General features: G+C 43.4%; 2 protein-coding genes across 2 annotated transcripts in view; one reads left to right on the top strand and one right to left on the bottom strand.

Moving 5' to 3' along the window:
* Window positions 1-261: 261 nt before the first annotated feature.
* LOC131743161 (uncharacterized) lies at window positions 262-8,133 on the bottom strand. Its single transcript, XM_067016892.1, has 4 exons — window positions 7,931-8,133; window positions 7,511-7,793; window positions 6,831-7,019; window positions 262-667 (listed from the first exon to the last, which is right to left on the bottom strand). The coding sequence occupies exons 1-4, from the start codon at window positions 8,131-8,133 to the stop codon at window positions 392-394; spliced, it is 951 nt and encodes a 316-aa protein (XP_066872993.1). The 3' UTR covers window positions 262-391.
* The window catches only part of FOXO1 (forkhead box O1), a 91,961-nt gene continuing 76,628 nt past the window's right edge, over window positions 8,089-23,421 (top strand). The window contains exon 1 of the mRNA XM_059041627.2: window positions 8,089-9,176. Within this exon, the coding sequence (XP_058897610.1) occupies window positions 8,526-9,176 (651 nt within the window). The 5' untranslated portion in view covers window positions 8,089-8,525. The remainder of the gene's footprint in view (window positions 9,177-23,421) is intronic.

Genomic DNA, 23,421 nt, shown 5'->3' with positions numbered 1-23,421 from the left:
CTGAGATTGGAGACTTTTCCTAAATTCTTGCTATGACATTCCATGGATGTTATACATACTATCTCTGAATCCACAAAGAATCAGTTGGATTTGGGCAACCGACGTGCAAAACATTTGAACATGAAGGAGCCATAGCAGGATTTAGAACAAATATCAGTGATTTAGAAATCATGTGTTTACCTAAGCTGAAGTCATTCGTATAGTAACAAAAACCTACCCACGAGGTTGTACCGATGTCAAAGAACAAACATTTCATCCCTGTTTCAAAGCACTTTAAGACATTATTTTAATCCTTACAATACCTCTTTGAGGTATGTAGGTGGAAAGTAATATGAAGATAAAATTTCAAAATGCAGAATAAATTGAACACTACTTAGGGAATAAAAGAACTTCAGTTGATTGTGCTTTGTTGATTTTCTGCTTTTCTTGGAAGAGCCATTGGTGATTTCATTTTATCATATTTTGCAGGTAGGGCCAACATCACAGCATACTTGATAAAACAGCTACTGTGATTAATAAGAGAGCCACTGTGTTTCCAGAGCTTTCTACTCACACTATAGCCTTGGCTGGAGATGAGCGAGGGACACACGGGATTTGCTTTCCTATCCAGGTGGATGCATTCAGCTCCTTTCTCCACCCTTCTTCCCCAGGCCTTGTCGGTCTGTGTCTACAATAAAAAGTAAAACATCAAGTATCAAATATACAACTGTTGAAGAAAAGAGATAATATATTTGGATTATTATACTGATTTTACTTGATTAGCATACAAAACTATGATTATCTGCTGACTCTCACAGCTGGATGCACTGGCTAATTAAAACTAGGACATCTCCTGAGGATGGGAAAGCATGGAGGGGTGATTTTCCTTTCGTGATTCATTGGCAACTTAAACTGACTGAAAGGAAGGTAGCCACAGATAAGCTCTTCTGACTAATACTGGCCTGTAGTCTGTGGGTGGTAGAGGCTGCCAATATGTCTCCGTGATGGGAAGCTGAAGATAGGAGAACACAGCCTAAACTCTTAGCTGAAGGGTGTTTTATTCATGCTTTTTATGAAAACTGGGGGCATTAAGATAGGATCCCATCCCCTTCCCAAGGTAAGTTTTTCTAAAGGTGCTTTACAAATATTCCTGATTATTTTATGCTCACCTGGTGGTGGAGAGGGCACTTTCCAATCCACTTTGAGGTGGAGAGGAACACAAGGGTTTTGTTTGTTTTGCTCTTAATTTTGTTTACTGTCTCATGAAAGTAAACCTTATGGCTTTGATCAATCCCCAGCACGTTCGTTCAGCGATAGAGCTGGATTCGGTAGTATTGGAATAACGTAAGCTCCCTCATTTGAATTGTAAAATATATGTTCACTTGTTCTAAGCTAAATCTGAGCTTCTGAAACTCATATGAGGAATGGCTTTTAGATAAAGATCCAAAGCTAACTGCTTTCTTTGGTGGGGACAGAGCTCAGTAGAGCGGGTGAACTTGGTTTGATGTGTTTTATTGAGGATAAGGAGGGCTTCGGAAAGAGTTCCAGATGAGCCAGCCTTTCTGGAGGGGCAGGCTGCTCTCACTGTCTGAGGCTGCCTGTTCAGATAAGCAAGTGCTAATGGCTTGAAATCCCTGACATCATTTGTGTTATACAAATGCAAAGGTCAGCATTATTACTGTCATTTATATTCTATCTCTAGGCTTCTTTCATTAACATAAACTAAACTGGTTTCAGGCAGAGCTGATTGCTGACAAAGATCCCTCCACCTCCCAAAATGTTCCAATGTCAATTTTCTGGAAAAAAAACTGAATCATCAAACTAACCTCTGGTTAATTTCTAGGGCTCTAGAAAAATCCCAGCATTTTACAGAGGCAGAAGGTCTGTTAACCAGGAGATGAGCTCTGGATTTTGATAATAGTAGGGTCAAGTCTGATTACAATTAGGTAAGCTTCTAAAGTACAACATTAAGTAAGTTTCTTAGCTCTCTGTACCTCAGTTTCAATTTCTGTAAAATATGAATCATAATAATTCCTACATGATTGGTTGGCTTTGAGGACTGATTCAGATAATAGCTATATAGTGCTTAGTCCATAATTACTGTTGAAAAATAGTAGTTTTTATTAACACTGGAGCATAAAGAAAATGTGTATATTCTGCTTCTGAGTACAAAGTGATTTATGGCTTAGAAATGAAAACATTTTGAAACGAGAGATATATATTTACATTTATCAATATACATATCATCTTGTTTCAGATGATATATAAATCTGAAAAATAGGAGGGTGAGATCGCCCCAAGCCTAGTCTCGGATTGTGGGAAGAGTTTATCCAGGTTGTAATCTTCTGGAGTGCAGGCATGCAATGTAGCTGTCAAATGGTCTGTTTTCAGTTTGTTGTTCAAACACAAAATTATTTAAAGTATATAACGGCATCATATGAGACAAATCAGTTTTTTCCTCCAGCATGATATCAGTGATCAGCTAATTGGAAGTTCCATTTTAAAATGTTAAACCTTAGAATATAGAATATTCCAATGTGTTTTAAAGGCTGTATTTACCACAAAATTAAAACCTGGTATTCCGGAGAAATACTCACTATTCATCTATGTTTACTCTCTGGCATAGCAGACTTTGCATATGGGTGGGCTGTGCTGAGTCAGCCAAATCTGAAATTTGATAAACTCTTACCTCCTGTTTTTACACCATAACTGACACAGTCAGTGACTATACATGTCGTATTAAAAACACATGTACTCTGACTATACAGTCATTATTACCTCTTGTTATTGATTTTTTTCAACAAATGACAAGCAACATGGTTAGTTACTATAAAATGCTGTTTCTTCTTCCTTCATTCTATTCTTTCATTACTGTTGTGGACTCCCAGGGGTTTACAATCACATTTGACGCCCTTTCTGTACTGTAATGTTATGGAAATAGGGCAATTTGATTGGAAAAAACAGATTATAGTAAAACAGCAATTAATTCTTACCACTTAACTTGAACATTCATACATGTTAGTTTTCCAAGTAAATAAGTAGAGCGCCTTGTTAAACTTCCTTTCTGCCAAAAATGTACTACCATCTGTGATCTACATGGCAGCTTTTTCTTATTTAATACATATGTCCCCCCTTTTTTGGGAAGCATGTTAAGAGCTTTAATATGACATGAAACAGAAATAAAATAGTGAAAACACATTGTGTTTCAAGCATGAGTGCAAAATTCAGATTTGTGATATTCAAAGAATTTGGGATTTCATGTGCCATCCATTAATTTTTATGGCAACTCTCAGTCCTTAATGTTAGAAAAACTTTTAATTGTAATGTGCAGGCAGTTTGGAGTTTGGGAGAGTAATTTTATTGTCTCAAAGATAGTCAAAGACCTAGTGTTTAAAATAGGCTGAATTTCATTAAATAGTCTGAAAACCTCCAGTTAGAAAGGTAAAGTGAAAAGCAATGCAATACTAAGAAAGAGTTTTGGCCTGAATGCTAGGAGGTCTGAATTCTGGCCCAGCTCTTCACTAACTGTACAGCCTCAGGCAAATCACTTAACTTCTCATTGTCTGTTTTCTTACCTGTAAAATGAGGGGTTTGTGTGAGACCTGTAACCATCACCTATAAATCCATCACCCAGATATAACCACTGCCAACATTTTTTAGCTGACAGTGGTACCTCCAACCTTTTAAATATTGTATCACCAGCATTGTAGCAATGCCATTATGTATGCTTGGTCCACTTTATTTTAAATGACTATATATGATTCTACCTCACAGGCATTTAACCATTCTCTATTGTTGGTCATTTAGATTATCTCCAAATACATTTTTAGTATTGTTGTAGGGACCCACAGGTAGTCTCTCACTAACAAAGCAAAGGAATAGAGTTTATCGAAGCTGACACACATCTTCATAGCACGATAGAAAATGGTGGATCTCTGGTTTATGATTTGCCCAATGCTTCTCTCCAGTTACAGATTAGTAAGCATCACCTTTATTTGTGACAGACAAATAATCTGACATATCCCATGTTTTTTGTCCATCTGGAGCAAATCATCCCAATTCCAAGGCCTGGCGGCCAGAGGTCATACTCCCAACACCTGCGGATGTTCATTTATTCAGCTTTTCTACCTCATCTTATTATTTTTCTTCAAGATGGTGACTATGATAATACATCAATTCTTTTCTGCCTTAGCATTCCTTGTATCTACCAAATACTTTTTTTGTGTAATTCCTTCAAATAAATACTGTCACTATGCATTCCTCATTATTTAGAGAGTGACACAGTCTTAATTCTGACATTAAATATCATATAAAGGAAAATAAACTATTTATGACCCTCAAGGAATTTGCCATCAAAACAATGTACTCTGAAAAAAAAAAAAAAAGAAAAAAAGAAAAACCAATGTACTGTGTGATGCATGGCACCTGGCCTGTACATAGGAGGTGCTCTACAAGTATCTGCTGAATGAATGACAAAATCCGAAGGAAATTACCCCTCGAGAAAAATAAATGGCTACTTCTGATATTGCTATAACTACCACTTAATAGGCCAGGTTTCAGGACACTGGTTTAAGAAGCTGAAGCTGTGTTGTTTCATATCATTATTTTCTATGGGCAAATTGAAGAAAGCCTGTTTTAAGTTGATAGCAATACCTCCTAATGATTTAGACAATATATTGGAAATGGGCAGTCCTGGGGAAGGGAAGGTGGAGTATGAAGTTAAGTGCTGTGACTGAAGAATAAGCATCCAGGCTTTTTACTCATTAACTTGGACTTAAATTACCTATTTTTTGATAAGTAAGAGTTTAAACCAGAGATCAGTGTGTTGGTGATGAGGGGTAAATATAGAAATTTCTGCCGGGGAATTGATCAAAGGGAACCCTCCCTCAGTCTTCCTGTCAAGGATGATGTAATAATTACCCTGAAAAGAGGCAGAGGAAAGAAGACCACATTGGTTTGTGAGATGGGCTTTGTGAGGATAAACTTCCTTTTTCATTTTAATTGTCCTTACCTGACATGAAACATTTTTCTTCCCAATTTGGCCCCATGAACCGATGATAATGATTCACACTTACTTATTAATCAGTGAGAATCATTAGAAAAACCCTTCTAAGCAAACAGCTACCACAAAAAAAATACTGAAGGAGAAAAGACATAAACCTTTTTCTCTTAAGCAGAACTAGTGCCAACCTAAATCCTTTGCCATCCTTCAAAGAAAACGTTTACGTTTTTTGACTAAAAAGAGCCCAAACCACTTCGTTTGTAATCTTTTTTATTTATTATCTTACTATCACTATCATTTTTGTGTGTGTCTGCTTTTTAAAAATCTTTTAAATCAAAACTTCCAGCTCAGTGGAGTTAATCTAAGTAAAATTACTAAAATCTGTGGGATTGCCTGGAGAGAAATACACCACAGTTTTATCGTGGTTATTGCATATTGGGATTACAGGGTATTTATAATTTTCTATCTGTGTGTTGAGAAGATTATGGATGGGAAAGCAAGAAATTGAAGCTCTAGTTCTAACAGCACCACTGTTATTTGTGTGAAGTCGGGCAAATCGGTTACCTTCTCTGTGCCTCGGTTTCCTTACCTATAAATTAAAGGGACCACCAGGATGATCTCCAAGTTTACTTTCAACTTTATCATTCTCTAGGTCTAGCTGAAAAGAAAGTTCAGCTTGATACAACCCTTAGGGAGGGCAATTCGACAGTGTCTCAAAATTACAAATGCATTTAACTGCTGACCCAGTGATCTCTTTTCTGGAAATTCCTCCTATAGACATACTTGCACATATGCAAAATGAGTTATATAAGGTTATTCACTACAGAAGGGTTTGTGACCGCTAAAGAGTAGAAACAAGCCAAACGTCCACCAGCTTGTATGAGTAGATTGATACATACCACGGTATTTAGGCAGCTATAAGAACCTTTAAATATATGTTTTTAATTTTTTGGAACCACGTGTCAGGGACATTGGTGCTTGTAGGTACTCTGGTCCTGCTTCAAGTCAAATTTTAAAAAAAGACCAAACGAAAGCAAATATGTCACTTACAGAAACAATTAGGCAGGATAGCTCAGAAGATTTCAAGGATCTGGGGAGAAAGTTTGTAAGAAAACCCTCTTAACCAAATACTTTCCTCCAACTGAGGCCCTGAAAAACCGGAATTGAAATGAAGGCAAGGCCAAATTTGCAGCTGGCTTCCTTTGCCAAGAATGACCCACTAGGGCACCGCCTATTCGCAGGGTGCGACCGTCTGAATGGGGGCTGCCCCTGCAGAGTGCAGTGGCAAAGGTTGAGGGAAGCAGTAGTTCTACATTACGGCCTTCCTTTCAGCTCGTCTGGGTTACTGAGGTCCCCTAGCGGCGGGCAGAGGAGGCCGGAACAGTCCAAATTTGATAGTAAACGCAGAGACCGCAAAACGAGAGTGGGAACCAACCCAAGCTTCAATCTATCAGGCTCACAACCTCCACCCAGCCCCCTTATCACTGGGAAGCTGTTGTGATAAGCGGATTATGAAGAAATAGGAGTTTGGACGAGTGAGAATGTCAAGAAGGAATAAATCTTTCAGTCTTTTCAAACTTTTGTAAACGAGGCCTCATTTTCTTTAGATGCCACTTTTTCAACTGAAGAACCACCTGTCAGAAAAAGGGATTTTTTTTTTTCTGGAATTGGGAGTTGTCATTTTGGACAAGATATTTAAAACCCTACGATCAATCTTCCATCTAAGTGATCCCATCCCTCTGAAAGGAAATGCCTTCCATATTCCTCCTAAAAAAAAAAGGCAAAAGAAAACAAAACTTGACGACTGTTTCTTCTGTTCTCTGAGACACAAGGGCCATTGTCTTCCTACCTTTTGCCCCACCGATCTCAGCAGGACGTCCTGGACCTGGAGCCCAGATGGGGAAAGGTGGGGTGGGCTGACGGACGCACGGGGCAAGTGGCCTAAAGGAACACCTGGGAGTGGGCCAGGGCTGCACCCCAAGGCTTTGGTCCTCTCCCCTCTTCCATTCTCACTTCTCAACGACTCAGCACTTCCATTCTAAATAGAAAAGAAATGGCAAGCAAACAGTTAAACTTAATTAGGGTGAGTAATAAAGTGACTAGGCTCTCACTAAATGCTCTCCTTCCCCGTCGCCCCGGACTGACTCAGTGGACAGAGTCTGAGATTCCCGCCCAACGGAAGAGGGAACGAGGATAAGGATGCCTTTGGGCCCGAAGGTGCGTGTGAGGTAGGACCATCTTCGGCCCGCGCCGAGCCCCCTTCCCTCATTTCTAGTTAAGTCAAGAATGGAGTGAACCCGGCTGGTGGCTGCTGGGCTGGACAACTGGCCCCCGTCTACACCCAAGCGCAGAGGCTCAGCCCGCGGGTGCGGACAGGTGGGTTCCCAGCGCGGAAGCTGCAGCGACTGCGTCCTCCGCGCGGACTTTACCGTCAGAGGCCCTGCCCCGGGGGGCGTGTGCGGCTCGCGTGGGGGCCGGAGGACTCGACACGTCGCAGGGAAAACAAAACAAAACAAAAACAAAACCCACCGACTTCCACACGTTTCTCTGCAAAGAAATCGTGGGCAGAGTCGAGAGGGGGCGATTGAGCAGAATGCAGCGAGGCCGCCTCCTCCTGCTCGCCCGCCCACCAGCGCCCCCGGAGCGCTGAGCGTCCCTGGCCCCCGCCCGGCCCCGCTTTGGGCCCGGAGCGAGGTCGAGGCGAAGCGAGGGACTCGTTCCACTCGGGCTTCTCGAGTACTCTCTGCTCCTCAGTAGTAAACAAAGTGTCGCCGTCGCCTCCACGTTGGTTTTCCTCCTAGCAATCAAAACACTGAGAGGGCGAGAGACTCACAGAAACACTTGAGAATTACCAGAAAATAATAACAGAGAGCTTTAAAAAAAAAGTGAGAGAACGAGAGTGTGTGTGTGAGGGAGAGAAAAACACCCCACTACCCCCCACCAACCCACCGCGGCCTCCCTGTGGAAAATCGGGCCCCGCCCAGACCGGCGTCCACTGGCTGCCTGGGCGGAGCCGCCGCGCGCTCATTGGTTGCTCGGGCTGTCAGTCGGGGGCGGGCCGGCGCGCGCGCCGCCGCGGGCGGGGGACGGCGGCAGATCCAGTAAGTCGGGCGGCAGCGTAGTTGCTGCAGCTGCAGCTGTCGCCGCCACATTCAACAGGCAGCAGCGCCACGGTCGCGCAGCCCGGGAGAGTGAACGGTCCGCGGCGTCCGTCCGTCCTTCGTTCCGCGGGCCGTGTCAGCAGGAGCGCGACGCCGGCGCTGCCGGGGCCCGGCGACTCTGGCCTGCCGTCCCGTCCGTGCAGCGGACCCGGAGGAGCTTAGATGTTGATGGACCTGTGAAGTTAAGTTCTGGGCTCGCGCTTCCACTCTGCCGCCGCGCCTTCCTCCCGGTTTCCGTCCGCTCGCGGCACCGACATCAACGCCCCCCCCCCCGCCCCCGGCAAATCTCGGACCGGCTCTTCTTGCTCTCTCCCCTCGGCCCCCGGTGCTGCGCTCTCTCAGTTCTTGGCAGTCCAGCGGCTGGGGGAGGGGCGGGGGTCACCATGGCCGAAGCGCCTCAGGTGGTGGAGATCGACCCGGACTTCGAGCCGCTGCCCCGGCCGCGCTCGTGCACCTGGCCGCTACCCAGGCCGGAGTTTAGCCAGTCCAACTCGGCCACCTCCAGCCCAGCTCCGTCGGGCGGCGCGGCCGCGAACCCCGACGCCGCCGCGGGGCTGCCCTCGGCCTCGGCGGCCGCTGTCAGCGCCGACTTCATGAGCAACCTGAGCCTGCTGGAGGAGAGCGGGGACTTCCAGCAGGCGCCCGGCTCCGTGGCGGCGGCGGCGGCGGCGGCCGCGGTGGCGGCGGCGGCGGCCGCAGCTGCCGCCACCGGGGGGCTGTGCGGGGACTTCCAGGGCCCGGAGGCGGGCTGCCTGCACCCGGCGCCGCCGCAGCCCCCGCCGCCCGGGCCGCTTTCGCAGCACCCGCCCGTGCCCCCCGCCGCCGCCGCCGGGCCGCTCGCGGGGCAGCCGCGCAAGAGCAGCTCGTCTCGCCGCAACGCGTGGGGCAACCTGTCCTACGCCGACCTCATCACTAAGGCCATCGAGAGCTCGGCCGAGAAGCGGCTCACGCTGTCGCAGATCTACGAGTGGATGGTCAAGAGCGTGCCCTATTTCAAGGATAAGGGCGACAGCAACAGCTCGGCTGGCTGGAAGGTGAGTGGCCTCGGGGCTAATGGCCGGAGCGGGAGGGGGGCTCGGGCAGCCTGCCTGCCTCCTCCTGAGGTCGCGGTGGGGCAGATGAGGGGGCGGCTGGGCAAGTTTTCTTGGCCTGAAAGTGCAGAGCACGCGGGCAGCGCGTGAAGGGAGCGGGCGAGAAGCGGCAGGGGTGGGTCGTGGGCTTGCCCCGGACCCGTCGGGGGACCGGAATAAGCGTCTGCGCGTGCTCTAGTGAGAGTTGGAGCGGGACGGCGAAGGGGCTCGTTGCGCCCTAAGGGAGTGAAAAAAGTACGCCAAGAAGTGGACCTCCGAGCGGGCAGAAAAGTTCGCCAGTGGAAGGAAAGGGGGTTCACTGGGAGCTGCTCTGCCACCGCCCGCGCGGACTCGTGCAGCTGCTGCTTTTCCTCCAGGACCTCGGGGGTGAAGGCGGCTCCCCTCCGCCCCCGCGGCGCGCGTCCTCCTAGCCCCGGGACGCCCCGCGGAGCCGTTTCCGCCGCGCTGGGCTGGGGAGAGCGCGGCGAGGGGCCTCGGAGCCCCGCCGCCCGGGTACGGGGCTGCAGGTGGAGGGGACAGGCAGGGCGTGAGTCGGGAGGCCCGTCGGGGATGGCCGCGCAGATTTTGGAGGCCGGTGTGCATTTTGTTTTGTTTTGATTTTATTCGAAGTGGCTTCGAGTGCGGGGGGCCGGGAGCGCCCAGCCCGAGGTAGCGCCTCCGACACGTGCGAAGGGGCGTCCACCGCCTGCGGAGCGCCGGCGCCTGGCCGCGCTGGGCGAGCTAAAGTTCAAGTGTGACCCTCGGCGGGGGCGGGAGCTAGCGACGGTGAGGGAGGGGCCGCGGGCGCAGGAAGCGAGTGCCTTTAAAGGGCCAGCGCGCCCTGGCCTTGCGTGCCTCCGGTCCCGGCCGCGGCGCAGCGCGGCCAGCTCTTATCTGCGCCGGGAGGTACCCCCAAACTTGGCCTCGCCCAGGTTCAAGGCCTTTAATTAGGCGAGGAGAGGCTCCCCCGGATGACCAGGGCCGGGGGCGTGTATTCTCTCTTGCTTTGCCACCTCAGTGCCATCGAGCATGGAGGTACGGATCCGAGGGACAAGGCGGGGGGCTTTGACATTAGTGTTTTGGGGGTGTTGGAGTGGAGGTTCGAATATAGGAAACCGTAGGGAACTCCTGCCTGCATGGAGGCCTGTAGAGGAGGTGCCTCGCCCTTTTTGCCTTTCTAAGAGAGACAGACAGACCCGAGGAGAAACTCTGTGTGGGTAGGCACGTCCCTACCCCGAGGTGGAGAAGGCCCTGGGGCCCTTGGGAGGTCAGGCTCGGGGCCGGGGGGGGGGGCGGGGGCAGAGGCTTACCGGCCGTGTGTTCGCCCTGCGGCTGCCCGAAGCTGCCAGTTTCTCACTGTCACAGGTGGAAGGATAGATGCGAAGGTTCTCTAGTTGAGCTAAACTCCTTCCTTACCACTCATCCGAACTGTACAGCATAATACAGATTTTCCTTTGCTGCGCACTTGTTACACCAAAGTGGTTTTACATACACTTGTCGTCCTTGTGGTTGATGTGTGTAAAAAAGGTTAAGTTAATCACGTCGTATTTAAGTTCCTGGAGAAGGAGTCAGGATCTTATTTTTTCCAAAGTGTATTTTAGAGTAAAGGCATCACTTATAACCTCATTACTAGGCATTACATGCAGTTTTACCAAGTGCTTCAGAAAGGTAAAGTGCCTCCTTTAAGCTAGGTATATATGCTTTTAAGTTAGAAAATCGGGGTTGCCTGCCAAATCCAATTTTACTTTAACATTTGAATTTAGGTACTTGACTGACTTGTTTATTTATCAATCCTACTTGAGCTGTTACAAAGCATTTGCAGTTAAAAAAACCCACTTTTTTGGGGGGGCATTCGAAGTACAGGAAAGGTGTACTTACATCTTTTCTCATGTCCTTGGACATGGATACAGCCTGCTTCAGCTTGCTGGAGTGACTTTCTTTAAAGATAGGGAAAGGCAGAGTTTGGGGATTATTTTTAGTTTTGCCTCTCAAATGGCCTTAAGTCAAGGTATTCTTCAACTGTTGTAGGAATATAACTTAAACGTTTAAGCTTTAGTGCTTTTTGTAAAAATAGATTCTAAGGCCAAATCACACACCTCCCCCAGCCATTTTTATTAGGTTCTTTACTTGTTCTAATTTTTTCCCCAAATGCAATTGCAATTTTTTTAAAAAAATTTACTGGTCAGAGCTAGAAGATCTATTAAATGTTAGTGAGAATTGTCTGTCCAGAGTTGGAGGCCAGGTGGGAGCTTTGGGAGAGAGAGCAGGCTGCCATTCTCAAGTGAGGAAATGTTTCAGGTGCAATCAGAGTCAGTTGGTGCAAGTCAGACTACGGCAAGCGCATTTTCACTTTGAGTAAAAGGGTATTTTAAGAAGAAAAGAAACAACCTGAAGTGTTTCTAACTCATAGCTAGTCTTCTGGTTGGAGTTTTCATAAAAATGAGTTACTTGTTAAAACTAAGTTTCACTCTCAGGTCTGAAAAACTTGCTTGTTTTAAACATTCATAAAAAGGACAAATTTTACTATGACTTTTAGCTTTAAAAAATTCAGTTCTAAAATGCAAATCGACCAAAACTTAACTGTTTGAGGACTGAGGAGAGGCTGCTTTGGAACTAAATTATTTCCTGTGATTTACTACAGGGAATTCGACTGAATCTTTTAAGTAAATATAGTTTCTTGTGCTTTACTTCCTGGGGCCTGCCTGAGAATTTGAAAGTCATTTGCATGGGACAAAATAGTTGGAAAGCTGTTCAAAAGTTCAAAACCTTTTAGTTCCTTAAACACTGGTAGTATTTGTGGGGTATGCATTTTGTATTTGTAGGAATGGTATATTAAATCTGCTTTACAGTTGGTTAGAAATGTCATAAGGTTACACCCAAAGTGGAAGCTGAGACTTTTGGAAATCCCGGGAGCTTTTAAACCATGTGCAGTATTTATACATAGTGAAACTTCATTTCCCTGACCTGTTTTATTCCCCCCCCCCACCCCCCCCATATAGAAAGCTTTCTAGAGGTTGGGAAGTAATATTGTGAGCTCTGGCTCTGTGTTTTGTGTTTTTGTTTTTTTAATAGTTGTTTTGCGCTGACTCTTGTTTATGCTTTGAAATTATTTGGAACGCAATGTAGATTAAAAGGATGCTTCAACAGTAAAACTTAACACTTGTTAAAATTTTAAATTGTTTTATTATGAGATAACACAGATATTCTTTATTTTGGAATAAGGTTTCTTTAATTTGGTCTGTGAACTGAGAGTGCATTTCCTATTCGTATCTATTCTATTATTAGGGTTTGCAACCTGCAGGTGAGTATTTAGCCACAGAGGTTTCATGGCAGGGATGGTGGCTGCTTTCTTGCTGCACTGTTACGTTTGACAGAATCCTGGTGAGGATTACTGAAATCACCTTAAAGAAAACCTTTTTTACAGTTGGGTGAAAATCTCAATATATGTATTTGGGGAAAGGAGCATGAGGAAAGAGAATTGGGAAAGGGCATAATACAGCGAAGTATGCTCTAAGGCTGAAAGTTACGTGGGACTGATGTGACCATGTCTCATGGCTGAGATATTTTGTTTAGAAATTCCCATATAGTTGTCAAATATGAATACGTTAATTGCTCCTCATAAGAACTTTATTTTTATTTTACTTTCGGTCTTGTGGCACATCCTTGGGGAGATGTGGCAGGAGGGGTGGCTTCCATTTTTGAATGATAGCTTTGTTTTTCTTTTTTAAAGTGGCAGACATTTGAATACTGGAAAGAAGGCATTTTTAATTCTCATGTAAACTTCAAAAAAGGTTAAAGTTTGTTGAGACACCCCCTTTCCCCCATTACTGAAAGGCCATCACCTTGGCAATGGACACAAGTATCGCCAGCTATCACGAGCTGCGCAGGGATCTTCTAAGTGGGTGTATGAAATGGGGAGGGAGGAGCGCGAATACTCAGTGGTTGGTTAGAATCCCTCATAGGGTGCCAGCTTGCTGCTTGCCCTTGCACTCTAACCTCTTCATCCAAGCTTCTAAACTGCAGTTCTGTGTGACTTCTTCAGAGAACATCTGTCTGTATTGGCCTGGAATTTCTTTGGGAAGCCCTAACTATTTGCATTTTTCTGGAACGGCTCTGCCCTTGGAAACTACCCAGTACCCTGGCATCATGGGAATTGACTCTGCCAGTTTTTTTTTTTTTTGTCTTTGTGTGCCATCACTTTGGGGCTTCCTGGAATCCTCTTAGAAAGGCAGTGTAAACCCCATGGTGATGGGAGAGAGCAAAGGAGTTTGCAATTGTACTCTGCATGGAATGAGCCGAGTGGGTTCAGCCCTGCTTCTCTGCACCTCAGGACTTGCCTTGGCCTTCATAGTAACAAGTTGCAGAGACTCGCCCCCGCCCCGTGGGTCAGATGACCAGCTTTTCTTGGGGCACACAAAGTTCTGAAGTTGATGCAGTTGTTCCTCAGTTGTGAACCAGAGAAGACCAGATGAACTTGAAGGTGTTTATTTTGGTGTCTGAGGAGTAAAGGCTTGTATTCTAACGGATATGCTGTATACGAAAGTACAGCGTATACAATGCACAGTAAGGTGTAGAAGGAGTCCCTGTTTTTGCTAATTCCTGATAAGGACCAGCAACACTCAAGTCAGTGGCACAGAAGTTGTTTGCAGAGTATTACTACTTTTTTTTTTTTTTTTTTTTAACTGTGGTCTTCTATAGAACATAAGAAACATACAGATGAATAATTGAACATTATTGATTTCATACAGTTCAACCTTTAAGGAAAACTTTTTTTCCACTGGCATCCTAGTTTAGTCCACTCAGTCTGCCTATGGTTTATCAACTTGTGGGTTAAGCAGTGCGAATAATGAATCTTACTTTCCTTACCCCTTCCCCCCTGGCTCTTTTATCCATCCTTGTATAGCTTTGATATAACCAAAAGAAAAGAAAAGCAAACTAGTTTTGATATTGGACCGCATAAAATTGAAAAGCTAGATCTGCAACCATTTTTCAATTTATTTAGTGAATTTTCACCTTAATGCATTACTTAAATAAGGACATAAATTCAACTTCTGTCCTTTTTTTTAAGACCATATTCCTTATAGAAAAAAAAAAATGACAGAGCTGCGTGATGAGCTTCTGTAGCCCCCAAGTCTGGGTTTCTGATGATTGCTGAAGCTGCACTGTTTATGGTCTTAAGTTCTTCCCTTTTCTCAGTTTTCCCTTGACCTCTCTGTAGAAGTCCTTTCTTACCTTGGGCTCAGTTACATTGTACTGTCCTGATCCTTACCCACATTCTGGCTTCTCCAGTTGGTTCATTTTTCCTTCTGCGCTCAGTTGTAAGTATGCCTAGGACTAGGTGTAGACTTATTTTGATTCTTTCCTAGATAACTTACCCTTTTATTGTCCAAGTCTCCAGTTACCTTAAGGCCATAAGTGTCCCACTTTCACCTCCAATTCGACATGTCTAAACCCAAGCATACTATATATTTCTTATTCCTCTCAGATGAGGTTCCCCATCTTGAGTTCCCTGATTTGGTTAATGGTCTTCAGCCCTTTCCCTCATTTTCACTCCTGGATGTCCTCTTCAGCACTTTCTTCTAATGGTGTTAGTGTCCCCAGGTCTGTTAGCTCTTCTTTCTCAGGGTCTCTTGAGACTCTCACTTCCCAGCTTCTAACCAGTCCCGGGTTAACTCTTATATCAGGCCCAGTCCATCCTATCCCCAGGACTTGGAGCATCCTGGGTGTCTACTGGAGCTTCCACAAATTTTGCTTAGTCTGCAAAGTTCAAGTCAGTTCCATCAACTTCCAACCTTGGCTTGTGTCTGAAGGCATTTTCGATTCTCTGAGTGAATACCTGGTAACCTCTTAATTCATGCTACTGCGTATTTTAATTTAACTTTTTAACATCTGCATGTTTTTGGCAGCTCAGTTATATTGTAAATACATGGGTGGAAAAAATTTTTTCTTGAAACATAGATCTTTTATGTTTCAGCTTCCTCTATGTTCAAGATGCTTACATTCTGACATGGGGAATATAGCCAATATTTTATAATAACTATAAATGGAGTATAACATTTAAAAATTGTGAATCACTATATTGTATGCCTGTAGGTTATAACTTACATGATATTGTACAATAACTTACATGATATTGTACATCAAAGATATTGTACACACTTCAGTAAAAAAGATCACATTCTGTAATACTTGAGGATAATTTTATTAGTAGTATTACTAAAGAACAGTGATTATTTTCAGTCTATAGTCAAAGTATTTCCTTCTCATTTGTTGAATGATTGTTGTGTATAAGTTGTATTAGATACATTTGAATGATAGAAAAATGACTCAAGTGTGGATCCTGTAGGGAGATTAGATGTGACACATAATAACTATGACACATGGTAGCATGGTTAAGTGCCTTCGAGAAAAATGGAGTTCTGGGTTGGCCATTTAGGTGGGCCTTGAAAATGGGATGTTATTCTCCCAAGATTTCATTGTAAAATATTTCAGACATTTAGCAGAGTTGGAAGAATTCTCCCCTGAACACCCATATGCCGACCACTTAGTTTCTACTTCTGCCATCTTGCTGTACTTGCGTTTTCCATTGGCACATCAGTCTTCCCATCAGTCCCTCTTAGTTTTTAAAATTTATTTTTGGAATGGTGGACTGACATTCATAAAGGCATGAAAATAGGGGAAGTACAGTTTCTCTGAGTGATGGATGTATGCAACACAGAGAAGGTTTGAAAAGTATAGGAAGTAGAGTTTCTATTGTCATACTGAACTTGGACTTTATATACATTATGAAAATAATATTGTGTTATAGACCAAGTTTTTCTATGAGATTTTATGTTTGTTTTTGTAATATAAGAAATTATGAAAATAGGATTTATTTTTAGTTTTTTAAATGCAGTTTCTCAGAAACGTGTTCATGTGTAAATATAGAGCATGGAATGCAGTGTAAAGGCAATGTGCTGCATTTGATTTAAAACTGATATACAGAATTTGGTAATGCAGGGAACAGATTACATAATTGACTTAATGCTACTAGTAGACATTTATAAAATGTTTAGATTTTTGCTTGGTCTGTTCCTTAAAATCAACTTTCACGCCTTTTAAGTGAGAAATCTTGAAGTTGAAGTTAGCAACCTCTAAGTATACTTAGGGCAATTATGAGTGAAAGTTATATTGATTTGAAAAGATGCTTCACAATTTAAATGTCAGTTCTCATATTGTATTAGCTAAATATTAGATATCCTTGATAGCTTTCTCATTGTATTATATCTTTACCCACTAACCCAAGTACAGGATGATGAAGGTTATAATGAGATGTTTCAACAGATCCAGAGGAGGTTAAATTTGGATAGGCTAAACCCCAAATTGATGCCAAGCAGATAGACATAACTGCATGTATTCAGAATACTTGGAATGAGTCGGATTAGCTTTTCAGTGAACTCAAAGGTTTAAACAATAAAAACTCTACTGTGGCACATCAAAAGGCAGAAATACAGATTTATTAAAACTTATTAGCCATTTTAGAAATGACAGGTGTTGAAGAAATGTGGGGGAAGCTATTTTACTATTGTAAATAGTAAAATAGTAGCAGATAGCACTTCATTCAAAAGATACCCTGCTGGGAGGAGGGGGACAGTGAAGCAAAAATAGACTGCAAAGCTCACCACTGTGAGGTTTTGTTAAATGAGTAAGTTACCTTCCACGTGGATGAAACAGCTTTCAAAGCACGCCAGGCCATCACAGTTGTGTGACTGCTAGTGATGTCAGGGTAAACTAGTCAAACGCAGGTAGGAAACGATATGGAATTGGCCAATCTAATTTTTTCCCTCTATTAACGTTTGTAGATTAAGTGAGGGTCAAAATTGCAGGCTGTGTCTTTGGTCTTTTCATTCCATAAGTAGAGAGAGAGATGTAAAGCATCTTCATTCTTCATTGCGAGGGGTTTTACCTCCCTCTGGCGGGAGAGTCAGAAGCAGTGTAGAGATCTGGGAGAGGATAGGTCATTTCTTCCAAGGTAGCCCCATTCCTGCTGACACTAAGTCATATGAGTTCTTTAACTCTTAGTGATCGTGGGTGGCACTATCTTCTTTTGAGAAGAGAATGTCACCTCTAAAGCATGTGGCCCACTGGTCTGTACTGTGCACTTGTGACCTGGGCTGTGCTCTTACCTGCAACAAGCCCTGCTCCTCTTATTTACACACCCTGCTAGCCATGGGTGTGTAATGGAAATGCGTGCATGGAAATCCCGAGGCTGCCACCTTTTTTGAGTGTGACTTGGTTCTGAAAATCTCTGTGTAGATCTTTGACCTAAAAAGAAAATCTTTTTCTGCCTTGATTAATTTTCCCCCTAGATGATATTTGTCTTAATTACAGTGTCATTCTTTGTGTGGCTTAAGTTACAGAGCTGATCCTAATACTAAACTCCATGACCTTAACAGCTCTGGAGATGCTGCCCAGCTCACCTGATTAAAAGCAAAACTGTAAGGAGAGAGGGGGTGGGTAGAGCCAGTGGCCCGTGTCCGTTTGTTTTTCCTCTGTTTAAGTCAAACAGATATTTCTCAGTTGCCATTCCTCCCAAATCTAGAAAATGGGTCATGGTTTTGTGAATCTCTCCTTTTGTTATGTTAGAGATATGCTAAGAATCAGGGTTGAGAAAAATGTTTTTCTGTTTACAGCCACGATCCTGAAGTTGTTACACAGCTGCCTTTGCACTGCTAGTGAGGGGCCTGGTTTGCTGAGTTAAAACTTTGAAAGCAGCTAAAGGAACCTGGCTTCAGGAAGGGGGAGGGCACCGCAGTGGTTGCATTTTGTACCTGCAGTAAAAAAGTCTCAAAGAGTGTGATGAACCCCCTCAGTCTTATTTGGACTCAAGCCAAGAGAGAGGCCTAGTGAAGGAAGGAGGAAGAGGAGAACCAGTTTGGGTTTTGTGGGAAGGTCTGGAGGTACTTAGCGCCTTCTAGCACTGCCCCCCCCACCCCCAAATCAGTTTTTCTATTTTAGTTAGAAAATTAGTGCTTTTCCTCCACCAATATCATGTCTCAGAAGCCCACCATGCAGGTGGCTTGAGGGAAGACCCATCTTGTCTGAGTTGAAAATGCCTGTGCGCAGAATTGGGGGCAGGGGTGGTATCTTTGCAGTGGTGTTTGAGGGTAAGAGTGAAAAGGGTCTGTCTGAAAAGAAATGCATTTGAATTTCAAGTCCAATTTGGAGAGATAAATTATGATTGAATTACATAATTCCTAGACTTGTAAATATTGTGTATCCTTCAAAGCTTGAAAACAAAATAACCACATAAATATCTGGAAATGGTCTATATAAGTAAATATATCATACCTCAGGCAGTTTGGTTGCTTGGAAGCTAGGTCAAAGGAAATGGTTTGCATACGGTTTAGCTAGAGGCTCTTACTTTGGCAGATTCTTGAGGCAGTGTATTTTACTGTACTTCTATTTTGACATGAATTTTTTCACTTGTTAAGTGTAGGGTTGCATCAAGATAGGTGCATTTGAGATGTTATAGCTTCTTTATTCTGTGATGCTTAATTTGCTGGAATCATCAATTTGTCACACCAGTGAGTGTTCCTTGTCAAGTTTCAGCCTGCCAAACTGTGATTTGAATACTGGAGAAACCCAGTTACCTTAAGGCAGGCGTTACATCACCTGTCTGCTCTGCAGGGCCAGCTCTGAAGGGGTTGGAGGGGAGGTAGTTGCAGAGGGGAACTTGTTGAACTTGTAAATATCAACTGAGGTTGTTTGTGTACCTGGTACCTCACTGGTTTGGTTGCATCTCCCTAAACTTGAATGTAAACGTTTTTTCTCTGGATGGGTAGATATGCATGCCATCATGAAATTTACATGCAATGAATGTGAAAGCTTCCTGTGGACCATCCTACTGAGAGACCTTTTTGTAATCTGTGTGACTGTATTGGTCTCTCTCCTTCAGCCTTTTGGAATTTAACTTTCTCTTTAGTGGCCCATTATGACATTTGCATACATTGAATGTGAAAGATTCCTATATGCTCATTCTCTTCTGTTAACCTGTGTGCCCAGAGGGTTTCTTGACCCCTTTAGAATTCATGAAATAGAATTACTTAAGTAGGGCCTGGATTTATATTTACTATATATATTTGCATTAACGTGCAGCCTTTCAGATTGTGATCTAACAATGACTTTAAACACAGTATTTTTGATGGCTTTACATTTTAGAAGAGGTCACCATAATGGTTTTTATTGCTGTTTTTTATTATCTTCTGAAATACGTGGGATAATTAAAAAAATTAATGCTAAAGAAATTTTTTAGGGTTAAAAATTCCTCTAATTAGGCATGTTTTGATGCGATTTACATCCTCTTTTTTGCTTCTGTAATGGATACTTCCCCAGCTGTGACCACATTGCTCTGTAGTGGTCCTGTATTATTATATTCCAGTATTTCTGAGGTGCTTCCTTAAGGTGCTTTATATTTCTTGAAATGCCATTTTGACGCCTTTGATAATTATACCGAGAACAGATTTTTAAAAAGCACAAGTCACATTAAAATTTTGTAAGAATGATTGTCAAAAGCTTCAAGAATTGCTCTCCCCACACTTCAGTGTTTAGGCGAGTCCTTGTGTTGGAGGACTAGTGCCCCCCCCCCCCCACTGTCTGTCACCATCCTTTCAGAGACTGCCCTTCTTCATGATCTTTTTAGCCTGAATTTCTCACTGTGGTGTCTAACTCAGAAGTAAATATTCTTAAAGTAATCTGTTCAGCCTAGTTAAGTTACAAGCCATTTAGTGAGTAGCTTGAATATCAAAGTTTGTGCCATTGCATTTCTTAGTGTGACTGCTTTATTTTGAGCTAAAGGGTGGGTAGAGAATAAAATGAAGAGAATATTGATACTGATACAACCCATATTTACACTGAGTGTTTTTTCTCCACGAACAATGGGAGGGTGCATGTTTGAAATCAATCAGTTTCAGAATTTACCTTTCGATTGCATGCCTTATAAATTGTATTTCTAAGAAAAAAATTAAAAATACTGATTAGTGTGCTCCCATTGAATAATGTAAATGATCTTGGGCTATATCAAATGCTGAATGTATTCCTAGAAGGATACATTCCTGCTTAATTTCTTTTGTGATGAAATTATGGAGACATTTTAATCAAAGGCAAGCTGTTGATGGCTATGTTCTTAGACTAACCATTATTTCTGCCTGTATTTATATATAAAAGCCAAGAAGAGAAAAGGGAAAGCACGTTCAATCCTGGAAGTCTTGAGCTGAGATCGATTCCACTGCGATTGACAACTCGGGGCCTGCAATTAAGCCTCATTTACACTCCCCACCTCCATTTGTGTTTCAAATAACTCTCTTAAAAGAGTCCTGGAAGGAAGAATTAATGAAGTCAGGGGATAACATGAAAACTTAAAACATTTCAGAGGGATTCCTTTCATGACTAAATTCTTTGTGATCCTTAACTGTGTGAATACACCCCTGGGATTGGAAATGGAGACACCCCCCCTCCCTTTAATCACGTGCCCCGTTAAGCTCGTTTCTGGGTGGCTTGCTGAGACTTTCAGGGACTCACTTAAAAAAATGACATTGAATTTTATTAAGCAAGCGTTCAAGTCCACCACCTGCCTTTTGCACAAAAGCTCACCTCTCCTGGTGAGCTACCCTTGCTCCCCTGGGCTGCTGTCTTGTTACTCAGGCCTGAAACAAGGTTGCAGCCAGCTTTCTGCAGACCTGCACAAGGGCACAACACCACCTCACGGCCCACAAATAAGAGCATAATGACTTGTTAGACCACATTTATTGTGCAGATGAACTTGAATGTCACTAGGACAGCATACCCCCGTAGGCTTAGAAACGTTTGAATTTAATGTCCCTTCTGTCTTTCATCAGGTTATAGCTTTTGGATTTACAGTTACTCATTCTGGCTGTAATTATATTAGTAGCATTTTTGTTTGGCCAAATAAGAGGCATGATCCTGCTTGGCTGTGCTTGGGAATTTGACGTCCTTCAATTTAGATGGAATTCCCTTGCTTCGTTTCCTGTGATAGTGTGGGGGAATACGCATTTTGGCTTTTTCAACAGAAGTGGAGGAAGACAGGAAAAAAATAGAATTGGAACGCACAAAGAGGGTATTAATTTTTTCTGCTGGGTGTGGTTCAGTTGGCATGCCTTTTATTAGGAGTCTGAGCCTATGCAAGTAGTTAGTGCAGAATACTCGGAAAATGCTATACTCATCCCTAGTTTTATTTTCTCTGATTTGGATTTAAATTTATCACTGGTTTGACATTTTAGGGTCTTTGAACTGTTTTTCATTTAAGTACACTTGGCAAAAAGAACTAAAATTCTTATGTTTTTGTGATGTCTTTGCCAGTCCTAAGTATGCCATCAACTGCAAAGAAAACTGCAAAGGGGGAACATATTTGCACCTCTCTCTGAGGGGGGAGTGTTTTGCTGCTACTGACTAAAAGTTTACGTGTGTGATTCTGTTTCCTGAATGTAGTCAAAACTGCTGTCAAAAATTATCCCCTTTGAATTGTCATGAAATTTTAGTATCTAAAATTTGGTCAAGCGGAGAGAAAAGTTGAAGCCAGAGTTTTACAATGTTTTCCTTTTAAAAGTTGCAAAAGTCACCTTTTGCTTTAAGTGCTTTAAACAGAAAGTCATAATCAGTGTCCACTGCCTCCCAATAACCCATTAATAGGCTTGCTTTTGTGTTAATTTTCTCATTTCCCATCTAAGGTTAATATCCGGGGTAGGCTAGTTAGCAGTGTACATTGTAGGGAGTCTCTCTGTTCTGTTCTCAATTATCCAGTAAATGAAGAATGCCCCATGCAGCCTTCTGAGCTTTTGAGGGCACACATCCAAATGCCTGTATTAAAAGGGCACTTCTTTTTGATTGTCTCCTACCCCCGCTCCCTACTTTTTCATCTCCTCTTTGCTTTCCTTCTCATTTTCAGCCCCCTCATTTATTTGTTTTGAATACATTTCTCCAACTTATTAATGTAAATTAGGTGAGATCTTTCTTTAAAGGTTGTTGCTGGTTACTGGTGTGTTTTACTTCATTACAGCTACCCGATTGTATTTTCGACTGCTGTTGGAGATGGTCATTAAATTATTAATAGATCTGATCCCATTAAGAAGTATTTACAAGGAGATTTCTGTCTGACAAGTTGTCTGTATAGGAGTTATCTTAAAGTGTTGGCGTTCCCATATATTTCCTAGTTCTTGGGTTTTGGCTTGAGGCCTTTAAAATTTACTGAACTGTGTGTAAGAGAAGGTATGAGGAATCATGAAGTTTTTAGTTGAACGGATTTTAAAACTGCTTGGTGTAGGAGCCTCCGCTTGGCCACTTGGAGATTTTGAGAATCACTACCTTGCACGCTGCTGAAAAGTTCATTTCTATATCGAGCCTGTGTGTTCACGTGTAATTCCCTTTCTCCCTGCCCCCGGCTTGCTTCTGGATTTTGGAGCTACATTGAATTAGTTTAATGTATCTCCCCTTCAAGTACCTGAAGCCAATTCCCATAATTATTTTCCCAGCTAACCAGTCCTAACTCCTTAATAAACCCTTCCAGGGACTGAAGATTTCTGTATGTTGTCGAAACACAGAACCCCAAACCCAGTTGTCTGCGGCTGGGGAATGACCAGTGAAGTACACGGTGGCGCTGGTAGTGCCCTTGTCCGGGGACAGCATGCTTCTGGTAGGGTGGCTTGAGAAAGCCTGTGCTAGCTTTTGGGTGCTGTGTCACCCTTTGACATAGAAGAGAGGTAAAAGAACAGGGCCAAGAGGCCTGTGTGGATTCTCGTCAGTGTTTGGTTAGGATGGTGGTCCCGTGATTCAGGTGAACAAGCTACAAGTCCCACATTAAGCAAGGAGCATGAAGAGAAAATCCTCGAAGAGGAGAGTAACTGAGGGGAATAAGCTAAATGGAAGAACTCAGTGTATTTTTAGCCTTTTAAGCTAAATACCTGTTAGTATGTGTTTGCCTGTCTTGAAAGTTTTTTTTTTTTTTTTTAAACTTCAGTTTGTACTGGTAAGTAGGCAGGTTTTTTTTGTTTTTTTTCGGTACGCATGCCTCTCTCTGTTGTGGGCTCTCCCGTTGCGGAGCACAGGCTCCGGACGCGCAGACTCAGCGGCCATGGCTCACGGGCCCAGCCGCTCCGCGGCACGTGGGATCTTCCCGGACCGGGGCACGAACCCGCGTCCCCTGCATCGGCAGGCG

The sequence above is a fragment of the Kogia breviceps genome, chromosome 16 (genome assembly GCF_026419965.1).
Source record: "Kogia breviceps isolate mKogBre1 chromosome 16, mKogBre1 haplotype 1, whole genome shotgun sequence".
Classification (NCBI taxonomy): Eukaryota; Metazoa; Chordata; class Mammalia; order Artiodactyla; family Physeteridae; genus Kogia; species Kogia breviceps.
The sequence above is the reverse complement of the archived record's forward strand: the minus strand, read 5'-3'. Positions and strand labels throughout refer to the sequence as shown.